Source organism: Desmodus rotundus, chromosome 2, assembly GCF_022682495.2.
Source record: "Desmodus rotundus isolate HL8 chromosome 2, HLdesRot8A.1, whole genome shotgun sequence".
NCBI classification, from domain to species: Eukaryota; Metazoa; Chordata; class Mammalia; order Chiroptera; family Phyllostomidae; genus Desmodus; species Desmodus rotundus.
This window is the reverse complement of record NC_071388.1, coordinates 99,960,362-99,985,005: the sequence shown is the minus strand read 5'-3', so window position 1 is coordinate 99,985,005 and position 24,644 is coordinate 99,960,362. Positions and strand designations below refer to the sequence as shown.

Sequence of the window (24,644 nt, the reverse complement as noted above, 5' to 3'; positions counted from 1 at the left end):
AAATACAGTAATAGTTACCCCTTATTCATTCCACAGATGTTTACTGAAGCCTATGATCTGTGCAACACACCAAACTAAATACTTCCAAATAACCTTGCTTCATTTGTTTTAACGACAGTATGTAGGAGCTATTATTGTCCCCATTTATTGAGATATGAAAGCTTTGCTGAGAAAGAATAAGAAACTTGCCCAAGTGCTAACAGGCAAAGCTACGATTTAAGTCTGACTCCAAAATCCATTCTCATAAAGAGACCTAGCAAGTGCCACCAGCCTACAAGTAATACAGTTGGGCTCCACATTTCATGCCTACAAAAAAAAAAAAAAAAAAAAAAAAGAAAGAAAGAAAGAAAGAAGAGAAGAGAAGAAAGAAAAAGGTTATTGGTGGAGGAAATCAGATGACCTGGTCTGCAACTAACTAGTTCAATGTCACTGGGTAATACACCTTTTTGGTATTCCATTTCTTCTCCCATAAAACGAGATTAAGTTACACAAGCATGTACCACGCATCTGTTACATTAAAGTACAGTAATCATGGAATCACCAGGTCCCTTCTGGTTCTAGGTCTCTGACTGGCATTAACTGTAAGGGTTGGTGAAGAGTCATTTTTTGCTGCCATTCCATTTGTTCTCTTGCCCATCTTTTCTCAGTATTCTATTCAGTGCTTTATCCTGTTCCTTGCTGACCAAACACTTTCCCTGCATTTCCTTCTCCATGCCCAACATACACATTCACTTTCACGAGTAGCCTTGAAGAAGAAAAGAAGCCAGAAGTCCAAAAATCATAGACAGGAAAGGGAGGTGAGTCCACCTCTTCTGCCTTACAGGTAAAGGGAAGGGCAGGGATAGTATACATGACATACATGATAATTACTTTTTTTTCTTTTTTTTTGCTTACTTTGCTTTTTAATCACTCTGTGGGTGGTAAATCTTCTTTTTAAACAATTGCCACCTTAAGCTACTTATTTAAAGGTTTTCAAATGCAGAAGGAATAAACAGGCCTGAGAGAGAGAGAGAGAGAGAGAGAGAGAGAGAGAGAGAGAGAGAGGGAGGGAGGGGGAGGGAGAGAGTCAGGGCCCCACTACAGAAGCATAAGTAAGTGGGAAGTAAAATATGTTAATTAGGCCAGCTCACCTCTTTGTAAATCTTGGAAAACTTATTTAAAGGCAAAAGAGCTCCAAGTGTCATTACTAAATTAAGACAACTAAAGACATTTGAAAATCTTCTTGTTTTCTAGATAACAAAAGAACTATCTTCTAGATGACAAAAACAATTTAAAGTGTTTATAAACTGAGTGCCTCGTCCAAAAGCCAGTGAATCCCCAGCTGTCACAGAGCAATTTCATCATAGAAGTATTCTTGAAACAAGGTCATCAAGCGGCTTTAATCATGACTCCCTTATTCATGACATGTGATGGCGCAACACGCAGGCGGTGCCGACGGCTCACAAAAGCAGCTGCTTTGATATGTGGTTCTGTTAACGGGGTTTTCCTGAAAGACTTGTCTCATCTAGATACAGAGGGGTTGGAATGAGCACACTTATTATGCCTAAGAGCGTTAAGAGTAGAAGGAGAACATGGAAGAAACAACCTATCAAAAAGACAAAACCAAACAAAAACAGCACACAACATATGAATCCTGACAGTTAAGGCTAAAACTCAAATTATTGTCATGGCTTAAAATTTTGGTGCCCACTCTGCAGAATCAGGAATACACTAATTTTCAAATAGCAAACCCAACAGTCGAACTTGTGAGCTTACACTAATGTAAGGACCATTCGAGTCCAGTTTCCTCAAATCTCAGATCGGGACATTTCTCTCTACAACGTGGTACACCAGGTAGAGTAGAACCTAAAGCAGGTACGATACTAGGGGCATTTCTAAGTCACTGAACTTGGGGGGTGAAATTAGAACATATGTATTATCATACTGAGAAGTCATCTCAGGAATTAAAATATGCTGATTTGGGACTTAAAAATTACTCTAATTTAAATAATTACATGCTTTTTATATTAAAAGTCATCATACACAAGCACTCTCCTCACAAATGAGCTTATCAGGAAAACTGGGACCTGTAGGATCTTGGACTTAGCCTGTGAATTCATAGGTAACCTGGCAGGGAAACCCAGTCCTGTCTTACCAGTATCTGTAAGTTTTTCAGAACATATTCCTGCTCCTTCTCACACTTGTACCCCAGAGTCCTTTGAGGCATGGCAGTCACTGATATGACTGGCGATAAGCACCTGCTGTCCTGGTAATCATAATTTAACACCAACCCGTATTAACAAGATTTTTACATCTGCCTGACACTATTTTCTGTCACTTACCATTAACTACTTCTATTTCATAAAATTGTTTGTAAAAATATATTTAAATATAAAATTCAGTTTGGGACTTCTGGCCAAGATGAAGGTGTAGGTACATACACTTTGCTTCCTCGCACAACCAAAAGAAGGACAAAAAAAATTAAAAACAAAAAACAACCAGAACTGCCAGAAAATCAAACTGTGGAAGTTTGACAACCAAGGAGTTAAAGAAGAAACATTCATCCAGACTGGTAGGAGAGGCAGAGACAGGCAGCCAGGGCAGAGAGGACTCATAGCAAGGCGGTGGCTTGCAGACAGGATGAGGCAACCGCTGGCAGAGTGGGTGGTCCCACAGTTGCGTGAGGATAAACTGGGAGGAACAACTGGGGAGCCAGATAGAACACACAACCCAGGGTTCCGGCACAGGGAAATAAAGCCTCAAAGCCTCTGACTGAAAACAACTGTGGGGGTTGTGGTGGTGGGAGAAACTCCCAGCCTCACAGGAGAGTTCGTTGGAGAGACCCACAGGATCCTAGAATGTACACAAACCCACCCACCCAGGAATCAGCACCACAAGGGCCCAATTTGCTTGTGAGCAGCGGGGGAAGTGACAGAAAGCCTGCCAAGAGCACAGCAAGTGGCCTGCTTCCCTTTTGGATCCCTCCCACACATAGAGCACCACAACACAGCGATGTGGATTGCCCTGCCCTGGCAAATACCTAAGGCTCCGTCCCTTACTATGTAAGAGGCGTGCTGAGACAAAAAAAAAAAAAAAAAAAAAAGGCCCACATGAAAGAACAGATCAAAGCTCCAGAAAAAAAATACAACTAAGCAACGAAGAGCTAGCCAACCTATCAGATGCAGAATTCAAAACACTGGTAATCAGGATGCTCACAGAAATGGTTGAGTATGGTCACAAAATAGAGGAAAAAGTGAAAGATATGAAAAGTGAATTAAAGGAAAATGCACAAGGAACCAAAAGTGACAGGAAGGAAAATGGGAATCAAATCAACAGTTTGGACTAGAAGGTAGAAATAAATATTCAACTAGAACAGAATGAAGAACTAAGAATTCAACAATATGAAGAGAGGCTTAGGAACCTAGGGGACAACTTTAAATGTTCCAACATCTGAATCATAGGGGTGCCAGAAAGATAAGGGGAAGAGCAAGAAATTCAAAACTTATTTGAAAAAATAACGAAGGAGAACTTCCCTAATCTGGCAAAGGAAACAGATTTCCAGGAAGTCCAGGAAGCTCAGAGAGTCCCAAAGAAGTTGGACCCAAGGAAGCACACACCAAGGCTCAACATAATTATATTACCCAAGATTAAAGATAAGGAGAGAAACTTAAAAGCAGCAAGAGAAAAGGAGACTGTTACCTACAAAGGAGTGCCCATGAGACAATCAGCGGACTTCTCAAAAGAAACCTTGCAGGCAAGAAGGGGCTGGAAAGAAGTATTCCAAATCACGAAAGGCAAGGACCTACATCCAAGATTGCTCTATCCAGCAAAGCTATCTTTTAGAATGGAAGGGCAGATAAAGTGCTTCTCAGATAAGGTCAAGTTAAAGGAGTTCATCATCACCAAGCCATTATTATATGAAATGTTATAAGGACTTATCTAAGAAAAAGAAGATCAAAAATATGGACAGTAAAATGACAACAAACCCACAACTATCAACAACTGAATCTAAAAAAAACAGAAACAAAAAAGAACTAAGCAAAAAACTAGAACAGGAACAGATTCACAGAATAGAGATCACATGGGGGTTATCAGTGGGTAAGAGTAGGGGGAGTGAATGGGGGAAAAGGTGCAGAGAAAAAGAAGCATAAGTGGTAGGTAGAAAATAGACAGGGGGAGGTTATGAATAGTATATGAAGTGGAGAAGCCAAAGAACTTATATGTATGACCCATGGACATAAACTAAGGGTGGGGGAAGGCAGGTGGGAGGGGGGATGCAAGGCGGAGGGGAATAAAGGGGGGAAAATGGGACAACTGTAATAGCATAATTAATAAAATATATTTTAAAAATAAAAATAAAATTCAGTTTTATATATAAAATCTAGCTTTCTCATTTAGTGCAAAATTAGAGGCCTGTTTTTATGGGGAAATGCTAGCCATAAGACGTAATAAAATCATACATAATAAAATCAATTGTAAAAACATTACAATAAACTTTGCAATGATAATAAAGGAGATGAATAATTATAAATTATTCAATATAAGCTGTGTTATTTAACTCATTCAACAAATATGTACTGAGCATTCATTGTGTATTGGGCAGGCGTTGTGATAGGCCTAAGGATATAGGAATGTAAAGTTCAAAAGGTAAAGCCCTTGCCCTTTAGAATCCCTAAAAGTAGTGTAAGCACTGTGCCAGGAATATAAAGAAAAGTAAGGCAATAATTAGTCCTTCCCCCTAATGCTTGTGGGCCTCTGACAAGAGTACCAATGGAGGTCCCTGTATGTCCTTCTCCTCTGACCTCTGGCTTTTATCTACAACATCAGGGGTTTCACATGTGTGCACATGGATCTGAAGCTCCAACCGCATCCAAGTTCCCTCCATCCCCTGACAAACAGCTATCCCTTGGGCCTACGGAATGTACGGAGGGATGCAGTCTACTCTTGGAAGAACAGATTTGGGAAGGAGGACTGTTGCAGGGATTTCTGAGGTCTTGTATATCTAGGAGGTGAGGTCATATTTCCTTGGCCCTATACACCCCTCAGTTCATAGGGCACGGCAAAGCTGAAGGAAAACCAGAGTGGGACACTTTCAAGCGTGTAGTCTAGAAAGAGAGGGTGCGTAACCATAATTCTGTAAAAATGTCCAATAAGTGGATTATACAGACTAGAAGCTAAGAAAAGAGGTCTATGCAAAAAGATATACATTGGGGGTGGAAACAAAAGCTGGAGAATATAAATACTTTAAAAATAGAGGAAGAAGAGTCTAGAAAAATGACTGAGAAGGAGCAATTAAGATCTAGGGGAGAAAAAAAAAAAGAGGAAAGACAGATATCATAGCAAGAGAGAAAGGTATCAAGAAGACTAGAGCGCTGGCCGGTGTGGCTCAATTGGTTGGGTCCTGCAAAGGAAAAGGTCACCACTGGTTCAATTCCTGGTCAGGGCACATGCCTGGGTTGCAGGTTCAGTCCCTGGTCAGGGGGTGTGCAAGAGACAACCAATCCATGTTTCTCTCTCACATTGATGTTTCTCTCCCTCTCTTTCTCCCTCCTTCCCACTCTTTCTGGAATCAATAAAAGATAAAAAAAAAAAGAGAGAGAGAGAGAGAGATTGAGTGGTTATGATAGTGTCAAAACAAACAGGAAGGTAGTTTAATGAAATGTAACCACTGGATTCGGCAACAAGGAGGTTATTTATGATCCAAGTAAAAGCAATTTCAGTAAAATGTTGAGAGGATGGAAGTCAATTTTGTGAGGAAATGGAAATTTCAATTTACACTATTCATTCTGGCAGTAAGAAACAGATGTCAGAACATAAACTAGGTATATAAGCTTAGAAATGTGAAAAAGAAAAACCAGCTTAAATGAGTAGTCTGAACTGAAAAGTCTCTCCGCCTTCAGAGAGGTACATGTACTGTGACTGTCTTAATGCTTTCTAAGCACTTGTGAAAGAAGCTGGCTTTCAGAAATTAATACCTATTGATCTGGGTTAACAAAAGACTTGTGATTCACAATCTTCAGTAAAGTAAATCATATAACTTAATGTCTATTTTTCTGTGTCATCATTACATGCTTCAGCTTTGTTTTGCAATTAACAGTTAAGATCCTCGTGGGAGAGGACCTCCATTTCTGAATTCAGAGTGCTTCATGAAGCTCGAAGGCAGTGTGGATGCTCTCTAGGAATTCACGGACTGGTTCAAGTAGAGGCAAGTAGGGTCACTGAAACAGACAATTAACCCGCCCTTTAAAAATCTCACTCATCTGGATGGGGACTTCCGGCCAAGATGGAAGCGTAGGCAGACACAATGTGCCTCCTTGCACAACCAAAAGAAGGACAACGACAATTTAAAAACAAAAAACCACGAGAACTGCCAGAAAATTGAATTCTATGGAAGTCTGACAACCAAGGAATTAAAGAAGAAACATTCATCCAGACCAGTAGGACGGGTGGAGATGGGCATCCAGGCAGAGAGGACTCGGGGCACAGTGGTGGCTAGTGGACCCGGCGAGGCAGTGGATTGCAGACTGGGCGGTCCCACATTCATGTGCAGACAATCTGGGAGGAGCAACAGGGGAGCGAGATAGACCTCACATTCCACAGTTTCAAAGCGGAGAAATAAAGCCTCAAAACCTCTGACTGAAAACACCTGTGGGGGTTGGGGTGGCAGTGGGAGAAACTCCTAGCCTCATAGGAGAGACCCACAGGGTCGTGGAGCATACATAAGCTCACCCACCCAGGAATCAACACCAGAGGGACCCAATTTGATTGTGGGTAGCGGGGAAAGTGAATGAAAACTGGCAGAGAGCAGAGCAAGTGCCATTGTTCCCTCTCAGACCCCTCTCCAACATACAGCGTCACAAGGCAGTGATGTGGGTTACCCCACTCTGGTGAACCCCTAAGGCTCCGCCCCTTACTACATAACCAAAAAAAAATGATCCAAATGAAAAGAACACATCAAAGCTCCAGAAAAAATACAACTAAGCAGCGAACAGATAGCCAACCTATCAGATGCAGAATTCAAAACACTGGTAATCAGGATGCTCACAGAACTGGTTGAATGTGGTTGCAAATTAGATGAAAAAAGTGAAGGCTATGCTAAGAGAAACAAAGGAAAATGTACATGGAACCAATAGTGATGGGAAGGAAACTGGGACTCAAATCAACACTGTAGACCAGAAGGAAGAAAGAAACATTCAACCAGAAGAAAATGAAGAAACAAGAATTCAAAAACATGAGGAGAGGCTTAGGAAACTCCAGGACATCTTTAAATGTTCCAACATCTGAATTATAGGGGTACCAAAAGGAGAAGAGGAAGAGCAAAAAATTGAAAACTTATTTGAACAAATAATGAAGGAGAACTTCCTCAACCTGGTGAAGGAAATACATTTCCAGGAAGTCCAGGAAGCCCAGAGAGTCCCAAAGAAGTTGGACCCAAGGAAGCACACACCAAGGAACATCAAAATTACATTACCCTAGATTAAAGATAAGCAGAGAATCTTAAAAGCATCAAGAGAAAAGGAGACAGTTACCTACAAAGGAGTGCCCATGAGACAATCAGCGGATTTCTCAAAAGAAATCTTGCAGGCAAGAAGGGGCTGGAAAGAAGTATTCCAAATCACGAAAGGCAAGGACCTACATCCAAGATTGCTCTATCCAGCAAAGCTATCTTTTAGAATGGAAGGGCAGATAAAGTGCTTCTCAGATAAGGTCAAGTTAAAGGAGTTCATCATCACCAAGCCATTTTTATATGAAATGTTATAAGGACTTATCTAAGAAAAAGAAGATAAAAAATATAAACAGTAAAACGACAACAGACTCACAGTTATTAACTACACCTAAAACAAAAAAGAACTAAGCAAAAAACTAGAACAGGAACAGAACCACATAAAGAGATCACATGGAGGGTTATCAGCGGGGAGTTGGGGGGGAGGGGGAGAGAGGGGGAAAATGTAGAGAGAATAAGTAGCATAAATGGTAGGTGAAAATAGAAAGGGGGAAGTTAAAAATAGTATAGGAAATGTAGAAGCCAAAGAACTTATTTGTATGACCCATGGACATGAACTAAAGCGGGGGGAATGTGGGTGGGAGGGAGTGTGCAAGGCAGAAGGGAATAAAGGGAGGAAAATGCGACAACTGTAATAGCATAATCAATAAAATATATATTTTTAAAAATCTCACTTATCTAACACACACATTGCATCAGTTCCACTTATAAAGAGTTTAAATTCAGCAATATGAAAAACAAGGTGTTTAACAGATATTTTGAAAATAAAGCCTTTAAAAAAAGACATTGAGGGTGGTAAAAGTGAGGCCAACACTTTAGTACTGTCTCAAGTTCAGTGGACTTGGGAAAGGTGGGCAGAAGTTAAGAGTGTGAGAAAGCAGTTTTGTCTTCTGGGCAATAAGCTCTGTAGCAGAAAGGGAGCTCTCTGGAAATTGACTAATTAATTCAAGGGGTCAAACTCTTTTTTAAAATTTGTTGACTTGAGAGAGAAAGAGAGAGAGAGGGAGGGGAAGAGGGAGAAAGGGAGGGTGCACGGGAGGGAGAGAGAAAGAGAAGGAAACGTCAATTTGTTGTTCTACTTATTTGTGCATTCATTTGGTTGATTCTTGTATGTTCAACAACCAGGGATCAAACCCACAACCTTGGTGCACTGGGACAATGCTCCATCTAACTGTGCTACCCGGCCAGGGCCAAGGGGTCTTACTCTTGCTTCCTCATCTGAAACTTCATGCGTGATAAAGATGGGTGTATATTCAGTTAGGGGATAGCAAGTCTGACCTTTGCAGGTCAAGCTGTGATAGATCATCCCAGTCTCCTCTCATTGATTCCTAAACTTACTCCTTCTCCCTGTCTCCCACCCCCTCCCCTTTTCTTCCTTTCTCTCTCAGGTCTGTTTTCTTTTCTCCTTACCTAGCTTCTGTCTATGTCTGAGGCCTGGTTTGTGCCATCCCCACAGGCCAGGTGGAGAAATAGATAAGAGCCAGGGAAATTTCCACACAGGCTGAGAGGAAGATTAGATTAAAGATCTATTTTTAAAAACTTACAATTCTGCCTGGCTAGTGTAGCTCAATGGATTGAGCACAGGTTGCGAACCAAAGGGTCGCCATTTCGGTTCCCAGTCAGGCCACATGCCTGGGTTGTGGCTGGGTCCCCAGTGGGGACCACATGGGAGGCGGCCACATGTTGACGTTTCTCTTCCTCTCTTTCTTCCTCCCTCTCCCCTCTCTAAAAATAAATAAATAAAACCTAAAAAAATAAAATAAAATTTGTAAGCCACTGTATTTAAAAAATAAAATAAAATAAAATAAATAAAGATCCCTAAGTTTCCCCAGCATCTGCAGAACTAGATGGCAGAGACTAGGAAGGTTGAGTACTGCCCACTAGCGTCAGTACTGCTGAGGTCTGCCGGCCTGCAGTAGGCCAGGGGGGTACCTAAAAAGCCTCACCAAGTCCTGCCCTTGCCCTGCACACCTTTTGCCTCAGAGAGGCTGAGGCCTCAGTGGCACGTGGTATGGCATTTGTGCACAGCTGCATTCCTTTTCACATTATTCAATATACTACAGCTTTTCAAACAAATGCCAATAGCTACAGTTCAAACTGAAGACCTACAGTCCACATTTTCTAATGTACTCGACATTTGTTTGTATTCAATGACATTCTGGTGTCCTAACCTTTTGTTTTCTGACATCCTGGAACAGATACCTATCATTTCTAATTTATTTCCTATTTAGAATGTGATGTTTTAGCATTAGAATTTTTATAGCTGAAGTGACTTGAAACCTCGCCTAGATAACCCACCCTTCTCATTTTATAGATATAAAAATTGAGTTCTAGAAAGGTTATTAACATATTTAAAATCACACTCATAATTTTATAACTTTCCTACTTCTAAAAGTATTGGGGAGGAGCTCCAAAGTCATACAACTAGCTAGTGGCTAAGCCAGGACTAGTAAGTAAAATTAGAACTGATTTCATCAGTCCACAAATTGTTCTACTCTTCCACATGGTCTCATTCTGAAGGTTCTCTGTTAATAATAATAATAATAATAATAATAATAATAATAATAGTTGATTGTTAAGATAACCTCAGGTTCTTGGATCCAAAGGCATACTGTAGCTAGCATATTTTTATTCTGTGCATAAACCTACTTCACAAACCTTTGGTTTATTACGACTAGCATTGGTGATAACCTTGGAGAGTTGGCTTTTTAGAAACCTGGCAGACACTTTCTTAGTGTAAGGACTACATTTTTAACTTAAATTCTATGTATCTTTAGTATGAAATAATTTAGAATCTATAGAAATACTTGCCTCTAAAGCTCAATATGCCAACGGTTCACAATTTTTTTCCCCAATTCTTAACTATCCTACATCAGAATAAACTCATGTTATGAGTTTCAATTTCCTGGATATTGAAAATGGCAAAAGTGCTGGAAATAGACTCTTTTTTTAATGTAGCCCAAGAAAAGATAGGGCAATAAATGGGGTCAGAGTTGTTATAAATTAATTACAGGAAAAAGGAAGACAGGAAGGGGGAAATAGAGATGACGGCGGAAAGCAGATCAGCCCTCTAAACACTGTTATAATAGCCTCAGTTTTCTTTCATAAAAATCTATTTCATTTTTGTATCCTTAATAATTTTGGCCAGTTATATTTCCATTAAAATATTTACTGAATATCTATTATTGTCAAGGCACCTGCAGCTAAACACTAAAGGGAATATAAAGATGAGTGTAACAGTCTTGGCCCTAAAGAAGCTTATAATAATAACTGACCAAGTAACAGTTATAGAAAGTACATTAAAAACAGTGAAAGAATATTGGATTAGGTATCCGCTTCTAGTCTTAGCTAAACTTATTAACCATGCAATCCCTTTCTGTTTCAATTTCTCCAAAAGTACTTCATCTGCCTCACAAGGTTTTTATTAAGCCCAAATGCAATAATCTCTCGGCAAGGTACAGAGGAAAAATGAACGGATCTGAGGTGTCTACCTCACCCCACTTTGTCTCATAACATTCTTCTTGTCTCCTAACTTTTATTTTGAACTCTTAGCTTAAAAGTACATATACTAAAAAAAAACTCAGAAAGAAAAAAAAAGTGTATATTCTCATAGTAGAGAAGCACAAAGAGAAGAAAATTGAATACATTCAATAATTCAATTAAATAACTCAAGACTACGACTACTAATATTTTGGTTGTTTTAGTCATTTTTCCTTCAGTGTTTTTCCCAATGAATCTCTCAATCAATACTTAAGCACAGGTAACCACAGATAGCATAGACAATATACAGTTTTATGCACTAAATCTTTTAACTTTACAGTCTATCATAAGGATTTTATCATTTCATTAAAGATTTTTTATAATTTATAATCATAATTGTTAATGGCCCCATGACAGTCTATTATGTATATGTACAAAAAACCATTTAAGCATTTTCTTTTTCTTTAAGATTTTATTTATTTATTTTTAGAGAGGGGAAGGGAGGGAGAAAGAGAGGGAGAGAAACATCAATATGTGGTTGCCTCTCACGCCCCGCCTCCCCCCGCACTGGGGACTTGGCCCACAGCCCAGGCATGTGTCCTGACTGGGAATCGAACTGGTGATGCTTTGGTTCACAGGCCTGCACTCAATCCACTGAGCTACACCAGCCAGGGCTAAGCATTTTTCTAATGTTTGCTACTTATTTGCTAATATTAATAATGCTGTTGTGACCATCTTTATATTTTGTCACTTTCCAGATTATTTGCTTAAGGTCAATGAAGCAAAGGCATGAACATTTAGGCCTCATAAAACCTACTCCCACATTGTTTTTCAAAACGGTTTGTAGTAATTTTCATTTCCATCAGTAGTGGTTGATAGGACCTGCCGTACCAGCACTATCACTAAAATATATACACTCACATGTAACTTGGTGTACTAATTTTCCATTGCTCTTATAATGAAGTACCAGGAACTTAGCAGATTTAAAACAATACAAATTTATTATATTACAGTTCTATAAATAAATAGTGCAACATGGGTCTCACTGGCCTAAAATCAAGGTGTCAGCATGGCTGTGATCCTTTCTAGAGGGAAAACAGTGCAAAACAGTTTCTAGAAAAGTTTAAGACTGCTATTCCCTAAAGCAATCCTAGGTCCCCAGGTCAGCACCAGGCAGAAAGTGAGATGCAAAAGCTGTGTAGCCCTACAAAGAGCATTTCCCCCAACATTCACTCTCAGGCGTGGCCACTGAAAATATTGGACCAAAAAAGAACCTTCCAGAGGACAAAGCCAAAGCTGCAAAGAACAATGGAAGGAACAGGGCCAGGGAGCCACAAAGATGGAATAGAACCCAGAAATTCTGGATTTTGAGTCAGATGAAATAATTGGATAAGACTGTGGGTTTTCTCCTTTGAGGAACTTGTTCATATTGATTCTGGATTCATTCCAGAGACTAATTGAGTAGGACTGGAGTGAGGCCCAAGGATCTGTATTTCCAATAAGCAGGTAGTTTATGGACCATACTTCCAAAAAATATTGATCTGGGTGATTATGAATCTTATGTATTTTACAGGGAAGAATCTTAGTTCTTGAATCTACCAATTGTTCATTTTTGCATCAAAAGGTTTGTATTTCTGTACTAGGGAAATTTACACATACAAATTTACATATCTTGTATTTCTTGCTTTTCTCCTGTTATTATTGAATCTCTAATTATTTCACTTAACTGGTGTTCTCTGTCAAAAGGTAATATGTGCACACAGTTAAAAATATTCCCAAGAGTAGGAAAGAGTTTAACATAAAAAGTAAATCTGCTTTCCATCTAGACTTCTGGTTCCCCAGAAACAAGTCATGGTAACGGTTTCCTTCAGAAATAGTCCTTGCCAAACAACGGCACGTGTACCCTTCGCACTTTTTTCTATGTAGGGAGATATTAAACATAATATGTTACATAATAAGTAAACTTTGCCCTTTTATAAAACTCTGAAGTATGTATTTTGGAGATTATCCCATATCAGCACTTACAAAGCTTTATTTCCTTCTCACAGCTGCATGCTATTCCACCATACATGTCACCATAACCAGTCCTCTGTTGAAGACAGTGGGTTTTTACAACCTCATACTATTACAAGCAAAGCTGCACAAACATGGTTGCCCTTGAAAACTGGTAGAGCTTTACATGGGAGCTAATTTTCTAGAAGTGCAAATACTGGGCCACCGGATATGTGCATTTTGAATCTGATAAATACTGCCAAAAGGCCCTCCAAATAGGGTGCCCCAAACCAATCACCCTGATATCAGAGAGGCCTGTTTTTCCTGTACTTCAGCAACACAGCACATTATACTTTTTCATCTTTGCTAATAAACAGATATTTAATTGCTGTTTTACTTTTCATTTCTTAATTATGCTGGAAAGTTGACCATCTTCTTAAATTTGTCACTTGTGTTTCAATTCCTATAATTACTTGCTCATATCTATCATCCATTTTCCTACTGAGTTGCTATGTTTCTTATTGTTGAAAACATTTCCAGTTTTTAACTTATTTTTTACTTTGTTTTATAGTATATTTAATCATACAGATACCCTAAATTTTTATGTAGTCAAATGTATTAAACCAATACATTTGTAAGCCAAATGTAAGGCGTTTCGGATTTGTGTTGGAATTGGAAGGCCTTCTCCATCGTAAGGTTATTAAAAAAGCCTTGTTTTCTAATATGCTTACAGTTCCTTTTTACATTTCAATCTTCATTCCAACTGAAAGTTACTTAAGTGATAAGGCGAAGATTTAAGGTTCTTCATTATTTTCCAGGTAGGTAAGCAGTTGTCACAAGACCATATATTAAATAAATCATTTTTTTCTGGTATGATCATTTCAAAAGCAATTTTGCCAGTTGTAAAACATTTCACAATGGAGTATACTTCTAGCAAGTCTCTGTTTACTAGATCCATACTACTTAACTATCTAACACATGTTAGTAAATGTTATCTATTGTTAATATTAATGAAAATTACACTGAATTGAAAGATAATATGGCATGTGTTATAGGAATCACTGGATGCATCTATGATTAAAAACCTGCTATAACTTACTATTTAAGTTCATCTTCTAGGAGTCTTCAAATTGCTTACTGGGTAAGCAATATCACATTTCACTCCATAGAGCAATGCCATCTATAATTTCTTTTGGTATGATGGGCTTCCTGATCATAAAAGAAGAAATGTTTTATGTTGGAAACCACCCTGCCAGGTTTCAGAAGGTGTAACCCCCCATGGCTAAGGCTGAGTAAAAAGACCTTGGGACCATATGCTGCTAAGGAGACAAAAACTTGTCCCATCTCTCATATCCCCCTGCTTGGACTGGGCAGATAACTGGTTAGTCAATGACGGGTAAGATTCCTCAAGGGAGGAACAACCTAAGACAGGCACAGTTGTGAAGGGGCCATCAGGGAAGGACTTAGGGGACTATAGAGAAGGGGCAAAAGACCCTAACCCCTGGGCTTTGTCATAGCCTGAGTCCTCTTTACAGTTCTATCTGTAAAAAGTCTCCTAATCTCTTGGCTGCCTTGCTTCCCCTGCCTGACTTAGGCCGGAAACAATGCCTGAGACAGGTGCAGCCCTGGGCTGGAACAGGTGGTTTCTGGGGCAGTCAGGCCTGAGAAAGAATGCACTAAATCCTGTGAAACCTGCTTTGCTAAGAATACCCTTAAGTCAATGTATACTAAATGTTTAGGGTCCAAGCACAAAATGAGTTTCTTTCCCCAGGTTTTATGGACCTTTGATGTCACTCTATCTATCTGACCCTGACTCAGAATAAGCCCTTATAGTTCTTTGAATATTATCTATTCCTTGATCATCACTGCCTAACAATGATTGATGAGCTTTAGGCATCCGTCCTGTATTCCTATGCAAACTAAACCCAATAAAAGTCCATTGAGAAAGAGGCTTGAGGCCTTTCTCCTCTGAGAGACTGGTCAGCCTTCCTCTCTAAGCAGATCATGTCTTGGTAGACTTATTCTCATCCTTGGCGGCCAGGAGAGCTCTGCTGCATGGAGCTCCCCCACAGTTTTATAGTTCATTATTCTAAGTTCCTTATTCATTTATTATTATATTAAGAAAAGTGACAAAATAATTTTTCCTGAATTTTCATTGATACTATGTACATAAAATAAGTAACAGATATGCAGAGGTAGAACACCATTTGGAAGGTGGCTAAGACTAGTTATGATGGAGGAAAAGGCTTGTCAGAAAGCCACTGTTCTCAAGACTTACAGGAGCTATGAAACAGAAAGCTGAGGGTGCAGGGACACTATTCCCAAAGGCTGGGTCAAAAGTTCAAAAAGCTCCAAGAAACACAGGGCCGCAAACACAGACTGCTAAATGCCGTTCCAATGCTGGACAAATGCACATTAATGGTCTTTATCCCTTCAAGCTGTGTGTCAGATGGAGACTGAAGCTTAAAAGTGATGATCTATTGAACCTACTAGTCAAAGATACATATTCCAATTGTAGCAGTTTCATTTTTATGGCTGTATATGCACTATAAATAATACTGCTTAAAAGAAATACTGCATAGACATAAAATGAAGTCTCATTTCAAGGGGATAATATTCCTACAATTTTTATAGTTAAACACACAAGGATTGAAAATTCAATTTACACCCTTTTATCATAAACAATTCAATCTCTCTGAACTCTTTATTTTACTTCTTCTATTTCCTTCTTTGTTTACATTTTTTTATGAGCTGTATTTCTTTTTCATATCACCTTCACCAACACAGAGTCAACTCTTTATTATTCCTTGAATTTTATATCTGGAAAGGATATGAGATCAGACAGAAGTAATAGTATGGCTGGCCCAAAACAGAAGAAAAGCTAACAAAAATATTAATGGACATTTTTAAAGAATGCACGGTTGAATTTAAGTTTATACTGAAGTTTGTACTTAAAAGCTGCGGAAGCTTACAAAAAAACTGGATGCTTGAAAAATTTAAGAGCATCTCTTACACAATAATGAAACTCATCTGTTAGATCCTCACACAGAAGGACAGGAAATAACATTAGCTTTCCATAGGAACCCAAATTATTTTGCTGTCTTCCCTTTAAAATATGAAACACTTGGCCCCACCGGGGAATCAGCACCAGAGGGGGAAGTGACTGAAAGCTGGCCAAGAGCCAACCAAGCTGCACTGTTCCCTCTCTGACCCCTCCCCCACATACAGTGCCACAACACAGTGATGCAGGCTGTCCCACCCTGGCCAATACCTAAGACTCCACCCCTTACAACTAAACTGGTTCACCGAGACAAGGAAATATGGCCCAAATGAAAGAACAGATCAAAGCTCCAAAAATAAAATTAAGTTGTGAAGAGATAGCCAACCTATCAGATGCAGAGTTCAAAACACTGGTAATCAGGATGCTCACAGAAATGGCTGAGTATGGCCATAAAATAAAGGAAAAAGTGAAGGCTATGCAAATCAAAATAAAGGAAAATACACAGGTAACCAACAGTGAAGAGAAGGAAACCGGGACTTAAACAACAATTTGGAGCAGAAGGAAGAAAAAAACAGTCAACCAAAACAGAAAGAAGAAACAGGAATTCAAAAAAAATGAGGAGAGACTTAGGACCCTGCAGGACAACTTTCAACGTTCCAACATCTGAATCATAGGGGTGCCAGAAGGAGAATAGGAAGAGAAGAAATTGAAAATTTACTTGAAAACATAATGAAGGAGAACTTCCTCACTCTGGCAAAGGAAATAGACTTCCAGGAAGTCTAGGAAACCCAGACAGTCCCAAAGAAGTTGGACCCAAGGAATCACACATCAAGGCACATCATCATTACATTATCCAAGACTAAAGATAAGGAGAGAATCTTAAAAGTAGCAAGAGAAAAGGAGACAGTTACCTACAAAGGAGTTCCCATGAGCTCTCAGCTGATTTCTCAAAAGAAACCTTGCAGGCAAGAAGGGGCTGGAAAGAAGTATTCCAAGTCATGAAAGGAAAGGACCTACATCCAAGATTACTCAACCAGCAAAGCTATCATTTAGAATGGAAGGGCAGATTAAGTGCTTCCCAGATACAGAAAAGTTCAAGGAATTCACCAACACTAAGCCCTTATTATATGAAATGTTAAAGGACTTACCTAAGGAAAAGATCAAAAAATGAACATTAAAATGACAACAAACTTACAACTATCAACAACTGAACCTAAAAACACAAAACAAAAACAAAAACCAACTAAGCAAACAACTAGAACAGGAACAGAACAACAGAAATGGAGATCACATGGAGGGTTATCAGTGGAGTGGGGGAGGGGGAAAATGGGGGAAAAGGTACAGGGGATCAGAAGCATAAATGATAGGTACAAAATAGACGGGAAGGTTAAGAATAGTATGGGAAATAGAGAAGCCAAAGGACTTGCATGTATGACCCATGGACATGAACTAAGGGGGTGGGGTGCAGGGTAGAGAATAAAGGGGAAAAAAATGGGACAACTATAATAGCATAATCAATAAAACATACTTTAAAAGCAAAAGAATGAAAAATTCTGTTCCAAATGAAAGTCAACATCTTGTCCTTAAAATTCATTCCTTCCTCCTCCTGGGTCCCTCTAGTGGAAACCTCAATCACCTTGCCTTCAATTTCTTCCTCTTATGTTCTCTCTCACATCTGTGCTATGCTTTCCATTCCCACAACTTCCCAGGGCAAGAAGTCATTTCAGACTCTACTCTCCTATTCCCCTTATCCAATCCATCAGCAAATGCTTCAAAACAGAATCAGAATTTGACCACTTCTCACCACCAACAGTGCCTCTGCTGTGGCCCAAGCTACCACATGTCTCACCTAGTTTATTGCACTGGTTTCCTAACTGGTCTCCTTACTCCCACCCTTGACCTCTAGCCTCATTCTATAAAGCACACTGTGACTATGGCTCTCCTTTGCCCAAAACTTCCAATGGTTTCTAGCTCATACTCCCACCACCATGCATGACTGCTCTGCTCACATTTTCTATCACTCTTCGCCTGAAGTCTCTCACCGGGCTCTGGCCATACCTCCCTGCCAGGCCATGCTCTTCCCTTCCCACCCTTTACCCTTGCTATCTGTCTGCTTGGAATTCTTGGCCCTCAGATAATGCCTCATTCCTTCAGGTTTTTATCCAAAAAAACCCTTCCCAATGAGGTTTTTATCAACGATTCTTTCTGAAATTTTACCATCCTTCCCCTGACATATCAAATCTTTCTTTCCTATTTGATTTGTTTTCTCCATAGCACATACTATATATTGTACTTGTTTAACTAATTTATTGCCAGCCTCCCCAACTGGAATGTATACTCCAGAAGGCAGGGATTTATCTCTTGTGTTCTCTGCTATACTCCCCATGCCTGGAACACATAGTAGGATCTCAGTTAATTGTGTTGAATAAATGAACTAATAAGCAAACAGACAGACAAACAAAAGAATGACTCCAGCTTGGGCTCTTACTGCATCTTCCCTGGTCTCCTGCCAGCAGTCTCTGTAATTAATCCCACATAACTCCAATCAGTAGTTTGCCTAACACAGGTCCGATTCTATTGCTGCTCTGATGAAGAACCTAAGTGGCTCGCAACTGTCTGGTGAGGAAAATACAATTCTATAGAATGGCATCAAGACCCTTCATAATCTGGATAATCTTTTCTCAACTCATTTCTTTATATCCCATTCTTATAGTTTGTGCTATAGACCAGTGTCTCCCAAACTTGAGTGCTTTATGGGTCCTTTTTAAAGGGAAAAAATTTCTCAATGGCTTTCAAGGTCACATATAAGGACCCCCATTTGAGAAACACTATTTTAAGAATAGTGTTTCGATGTCCTGGAAATAAAAATGTCTTTTAGTCACAGATTATTACTGGTAAAATAATTCTTGTTATAACCAAAAGGAAAGCAAAATTGTAAAGTCTTCTTATACCTTGCACCCCCTGAGAGAAAATCCATGGACTCCAGTTGCAGAAATGAAACTGCCTACCCATCTCGGAAGAGACCTGTGCTCACCTGCATCCATGCCTTTGTTCCTGCCATTCCTCTGTCCCTGAATATCCTTCCCCAAACTATAGTTATCGAAATTCTACTCATTCTTCAATGCCTAGTTTAAATATCACCTCCTTCATGAACTCATGTAAAACTTCTGTCAGTCTGTCAGGGCAATTTTATAATTCTTCTATGGCATTAACTACATTATTTTTCCTTATGTTACGCTATTACTTTCCTGTGGTGGTTATAGCACCTGGATAGCAGGAAGATGAAGTTGTTCTTTTTTTATTTACATGCTAGCATATAGTATCTTCCAGAGGACAACTAATAAATGTCCACTGAATTAATCATTATAGAGGGGAAAAAGTAAATGCTACTATAAATATGACCCTCTACTGATTGTTTTAAAAATAGAACTGCTCACTAAATATTTATAAGCAAGCATATATAACATACTCATAACAAAAGAAAAAAATGTGGGGAAAAAACTTGAAGTTATCTATAGAAGTTACCTTCTTTTAAGCATTAAGTCTGATACAGGTACGCATCTCAGCCCAGTTCCCAAAACCATAAGGAAGGATGTCAGAAGCACAGTTATCCGAAGACCTAAAAGGAAACAGATACATCTGGATTATTTTCTATTTTTCTCTTCAAGTTAAGTCTAATGTTAATGCTAAGAACAAAGATATTTTTACTCAATCATACTGATATTATATCCTAGTATTATAGCTTTCTCTATAACTCTCAACATGGAAAAAAGACCTCTACATGCTGAAAATGAAATTATTCTAACTTTAATAGAAAACTTGAATTATCGTATCAAGGATAGAGGAAGAAGTTCCATTAGGTCTCATCTAAAAAAGAAAATAAATGTCTAGAATGTTTTGCTCATATGTTACCCTAAAATTGTAGAAAATAATTTTAAAGGACCAGGTATTTTAATTTCATATCTCTAATATAAAATTTCTCATTTTCAAGTACAGGCTGAAAAAACTCTAAGCTTTCCCTAAAATGTTTTTTTTATTACTTTATTGTTGTTCAATTACAGTTGTCCGCATTTTGTCCCCACCTCTCCCCCCATCCCTAGCCAAACCCACCTCCCTCCCTTGTTTCCACCCTCCCCCTTGGTTTTGTCCATGTGTCCTTTATACTAGTTCCTGAAAACCCTTCCGCCACTGTCCCCTCCCCCCTTCTCTGGCTATTGTTAGGTTGTTCTTAATTTCAATGTCTCTGGTTATATTTTGTTTGCTATTTTCTTTTGTTGACCTAAAATGTTTTTTTATGATACATTATTGCTTTAAATTTTCTCCAAAAATAACTGACCAATTATGTATTTTATATCATAGTCAGGATAAGCTAATGCTTGTTATAGGGTTATAAGAGGTGATTTTTAGAATCCTTTGATTATTAACATAATAATGGTCTTTTCTCTTTATTTTTCTTGATTTATCAGATGGTTTTCAACTTATAGAAAGATTTTGTTTTTTAAAAAGTGGAAGATAATGTGGGTTAGATAGCTTTCCCCTTTGTATCCCAATACAATCCATTATTTTGAAAATGTGTGCCACTGGTTGGTCGCATGGATATTAGGATAAAAGAGAATATGGAAATAAGGTAACCAAACATCGATACAATAATCTAGCTATGGCAAAATAATACAATGGGACTATATCTTCCTGCTATTGGAAACCTGTATTTGTTACTATTTGTTGGCCAAAAAGTTCATTTCATTTTTGCTGTACGATGGCTCTAGTAGTGCTCACTTGTCTTTAACTTCATCTGAAACAATTTCGTTAAGATTGTATTGTGACAGCCATCATATCAATGTACATTTAAAAAAAAATTTACCAAAACTGGTAAATTTTTGTGCAGCCATTTTGATATTGACGATGGAAGAAAAGACACATTTTCAGTGTACTATGCTTTATTATTTCAAAAAAGGTAAAAAGACAACTGAAACACCAAAGATGGTGTGTGCAGTGTATGCAGAAGGTGCTGTGACTGATCGAATGTGTCAAAAGTGGTTTGTGAAGTTCTTGGTACTGTTATCACTTTGGCCAAATAACCCTTTGCCGTGGGGCTGTCTTACACACTGGAAGATGTTTACCAGAACCCCTGGCCTCTCCCCACGAGAGGTACCTTACATACTCAAAATACCCTTCCATGCTCAATAATCAATAACATTATTGATGAAAATGAAAAATGTGTCTTTTATTTTACAGAAAAACTAAACACACTTCTGGCCAACCCAATGCTAAACTAATACGGCCTTCTAGTTTGCAAGCAGCCATATCACACAGGCAACTCATACTGAGTATGTGGCAGAGGTGGCAACACTTCTTCCAATTTCTCCCAAACTCAACACCTCTTTGATACCATTTCACAGTGAGTAGACAAACTGTTCAATGCAAACTTTTTTCAGACCTGTCTCTTTTTTTTACATAGGGAAGATGGTTAAATGGTTGGTTTTCAAAGGGTTTCTCTGGTTGAAGAAATTGAAAGTCAACAAAACATTAATTATTCAAGTAAGGAAAATAAACTTGAGGTCTGCATCAGGCACATGCACACTACATTGAGGATAACTGGTGGTATGAACTGAGTTAGCTTTTTAATATTCTTACATGATCTGAACACGATTAATGCAATTTGACAGAAGGAACAGCACATAAAATTGGGCTTCTCAGTAAGAAGTCATACATACATACTGCTCGCTTAGTGCTTCTACTAACAGAACACAGATTTTAAAGTCACATTATAGCCACAACAAATAGTGTGTGTGATTAATAAAATCACATTTATAATCATCAGCATCCTAAACTTTCAAAATGTTGCTTGGGTAGTTATATTTGGTGCCCTATAAGATACTGAATAAAATTTTACAGATTTGGGACTATAAGGCTTATATTTTACATAATATTTATTTTTCCCTAAATATTTGGCTTGTAATTAAGGTAGACAGCCACTAAGTAAGCAGTGGGGCATTGCTTATGGCAATATGATAGAAATAACCAAGTTCTATATTACTATAGTTCAAGGTCGGCACACTTTTCTACTCAATTATGCTTTTTATCAAACAAATGACAATAGAACAGCTAATACAAATATTTAAGAATAAAGCTGTGAAAAGCTGATTATTCAAGCAACCTCACAGGTACAGCTTATGGCTTTCTTGCTTTTAAATTGTTGCTAAGGATCACTGAATCTGCCCCTGCTGATCCTCAGCTTTCAATAGAATGCTTTATTTCATTCAAATCTTGACAAGGCAGGACTCTATAATTGCATGTAATAAAAGATATCAACTGACTTCGGGAAGGAGAGGTAAGAAGAGCCTAGAAAAACAGGCCTAAAAGACATCTAAGACATTCATGTAAATAGATCCCAAGTGATTCCAGTACCAGGGTGTGAGTGCAAAAACCATTTGATGAAACGTATTAGAACAATTTTGGAAAACCAAGCATGACTGAAAATAAAAATAAGTTCTATTCAAATATGGAGTCCAGACACTGCAGGAAATTTCTCTCCAATAGATGAGATAACTCCTTTTTTGCTGGGAACCTATTTGTTGTAGAAACAGAGTCTCTACAACAGGTACCTAAAAAATCAGGATGCAACATTGACTGGAAACACACACACACACACACACACACACACACACACACACACACACACACCCATTGCTGATACATGGGAAATCAATTATGGCTCCACAGTTTATCTGGTAAGACTGCCCTTTTCAGGTTCCACACTTTTATCAGCTGGACTGAAGTAAGCTCTGCTTTTCCCTCTAGTCTCCCTGTCCCCAAAAGTCACAGCCTTGCCGCCACAATCTGCCTTGGAGACCATCAGGACTAATCACATTGTGTCTGTTTTTCCTGTTTATATCAGTCAAGAGAGATCCTCTGTTAAGATCCAAGTTGTATCCCAAAATATGGCTTCATATATCCCCTAATCTAACCTCACCTCTGCCACCTCCCCACTTCCTGCCAATGTTCCACTGTGCCTGCCTTCTGAGGTACTCAGAATCAGAGGAATACCTATATTCTTAAGCTCTTCTCTAAATATTCTCATCACCTTATTCCCACTGAAACCTCTCCTGAGGACAGGGCTTCCCCAGCCACTTGCACGGCTCATTGTTACTCTCTTCTCCCTAAAGCTTGCCAGTCTCTTTTCTCCCAATGCTTTTAAGATTTTCTCTGGTTTTAAGCAATATGATTAAGATGTGTGTTGTTACAACTTTCTTCGTATTTCTTCTGCTGGGATTCTTGAATTTCTTAGATTTGTGAATATCAAATTTGATAATTAAAAAAATATTTTATTTATTTTAGGGAGAGGGGAAGGTAGAGAGAAAGAGGAGAGAAACATCAATCGGTTGCCTCTCACACGCACCTCAACCAGGTACCAGGCCCACAACCCAGGCATGAGCCCTAATGGGGAATCGAACTGGCAACCTTTGGCTGTGTGGAACAATGTCCAACCAAGCTGCACCAGTCAGGGCAAATTTGGTAATTTTTCTGCCATTATTTCTTCATCTTCCCCCCTCCCCCACTTCATCTCACTCCATACCCTCTGCCATAACCTCTGCCTTCTCCTTCTGGGACTCTAAGTACATGTATATTATTAAGCCACTTAAAACTGTCCTGCAAGTCACTGATGCTTGCAGGGTTTTTGTTTGTTTTAGCCTTTTATTCTGTGTTCCATTTTGAATGGTATTTACTGTTATGTCTTCAAGGTCACTTACTTTTCTTCTGAAACATCTAATCTGCTGTTAAATCCTACCCAATATATATATTTTTTTTTACCTCAGACACAGATTACATTTTCATCTCTATAAGTTTAATGTTGGTCTTTTTTTCTGTCCCTCTCCTTGCTTTCTTCTACCTTCTTGAACATATGTAGTATATTTAGATTAGTTGTACTGATATCCCTGTCTACTAATTCTATCATCTGTGACATTTATGGGTCTGTTGCTATTGATTGCTTTTCCTCCTTTTTATGTACTGAACTTTCCTGCTTCCTTGCATGCTTGGTAATTTCTGATTTGGATGTCAAACACTCTGAACTTTACCTTGTTTGGTGATGGATTTTTTTTTCTCCTTTAAATATATTTCAACAATGGTCTGGGACACTGCTAAGTTACCTTTGATCTTTACAAGGAGTACTTTTCAGCTTTACTAGGTGGAACCCGAACAGCCTGTAGTCTAGGCATCATCTACCTTTACTACTGAGGCAATGCCCTTCTGAATATTCAACCCAACCTCCTACGTATGTGTTACAAGGTTTCTCTATTATGGCTGTTAGGAAAGTGAACTATTCTCAGCCTCGTATAAACTTTGGGAATTGTTCTGCCTGCTCCTTTTTGGGTGGTCTTTTCTCCAGACGTGAGTAGTTTCCTTACATGTGTCCACTGATGTGTTGAACTAAAGACTGAAGAGAAACTCCCTGTAGACCTTTCTGTCTGTGAAGCTTTGTCCCTCTCTGGTAGTCTAAGAATTCTAGCTTGTTGGCTCTTTGAATTCTCAGTTGTCTCCTCAACTTAAGAAAACTGCAGGGCTTTATTTGGGTTCGCCATCTCTTCAGTGATGCCTGGAAACTCTCTCTAGGTAGTAGGCTGAAGCAATCATAGGAATCACTGTCCTGCTCTGCCTGTTGTCCAATGTCTGAAAACTACTGTTTCA

At 38.8% G+C, this 24,644-nt stretch overlaps 1 protein-coding gene across 1 annotated transcript in view; it reads right to left on the bottom strand.

Annotated features, from left to right (window-relative positions):
- SLC49A4 (solute carrier family 49 member 4) overlaps positions 1-24,644 on the bottom strand; it is a 78,067-nt gene that overhangs the window by 47,975 nt on the left and 5,448 nt on the right. The window contains exon 2 of the mRNA XM_024577925.3: positions 19,482-19,575. Within this exon, the coding sequence (XP_024433693.2) occupies positions 19,482-19,575 (94 nt within the window). The remainder of the gene's footprint in view (positions 1-19,481; positions 19,576-24,644) is intronic.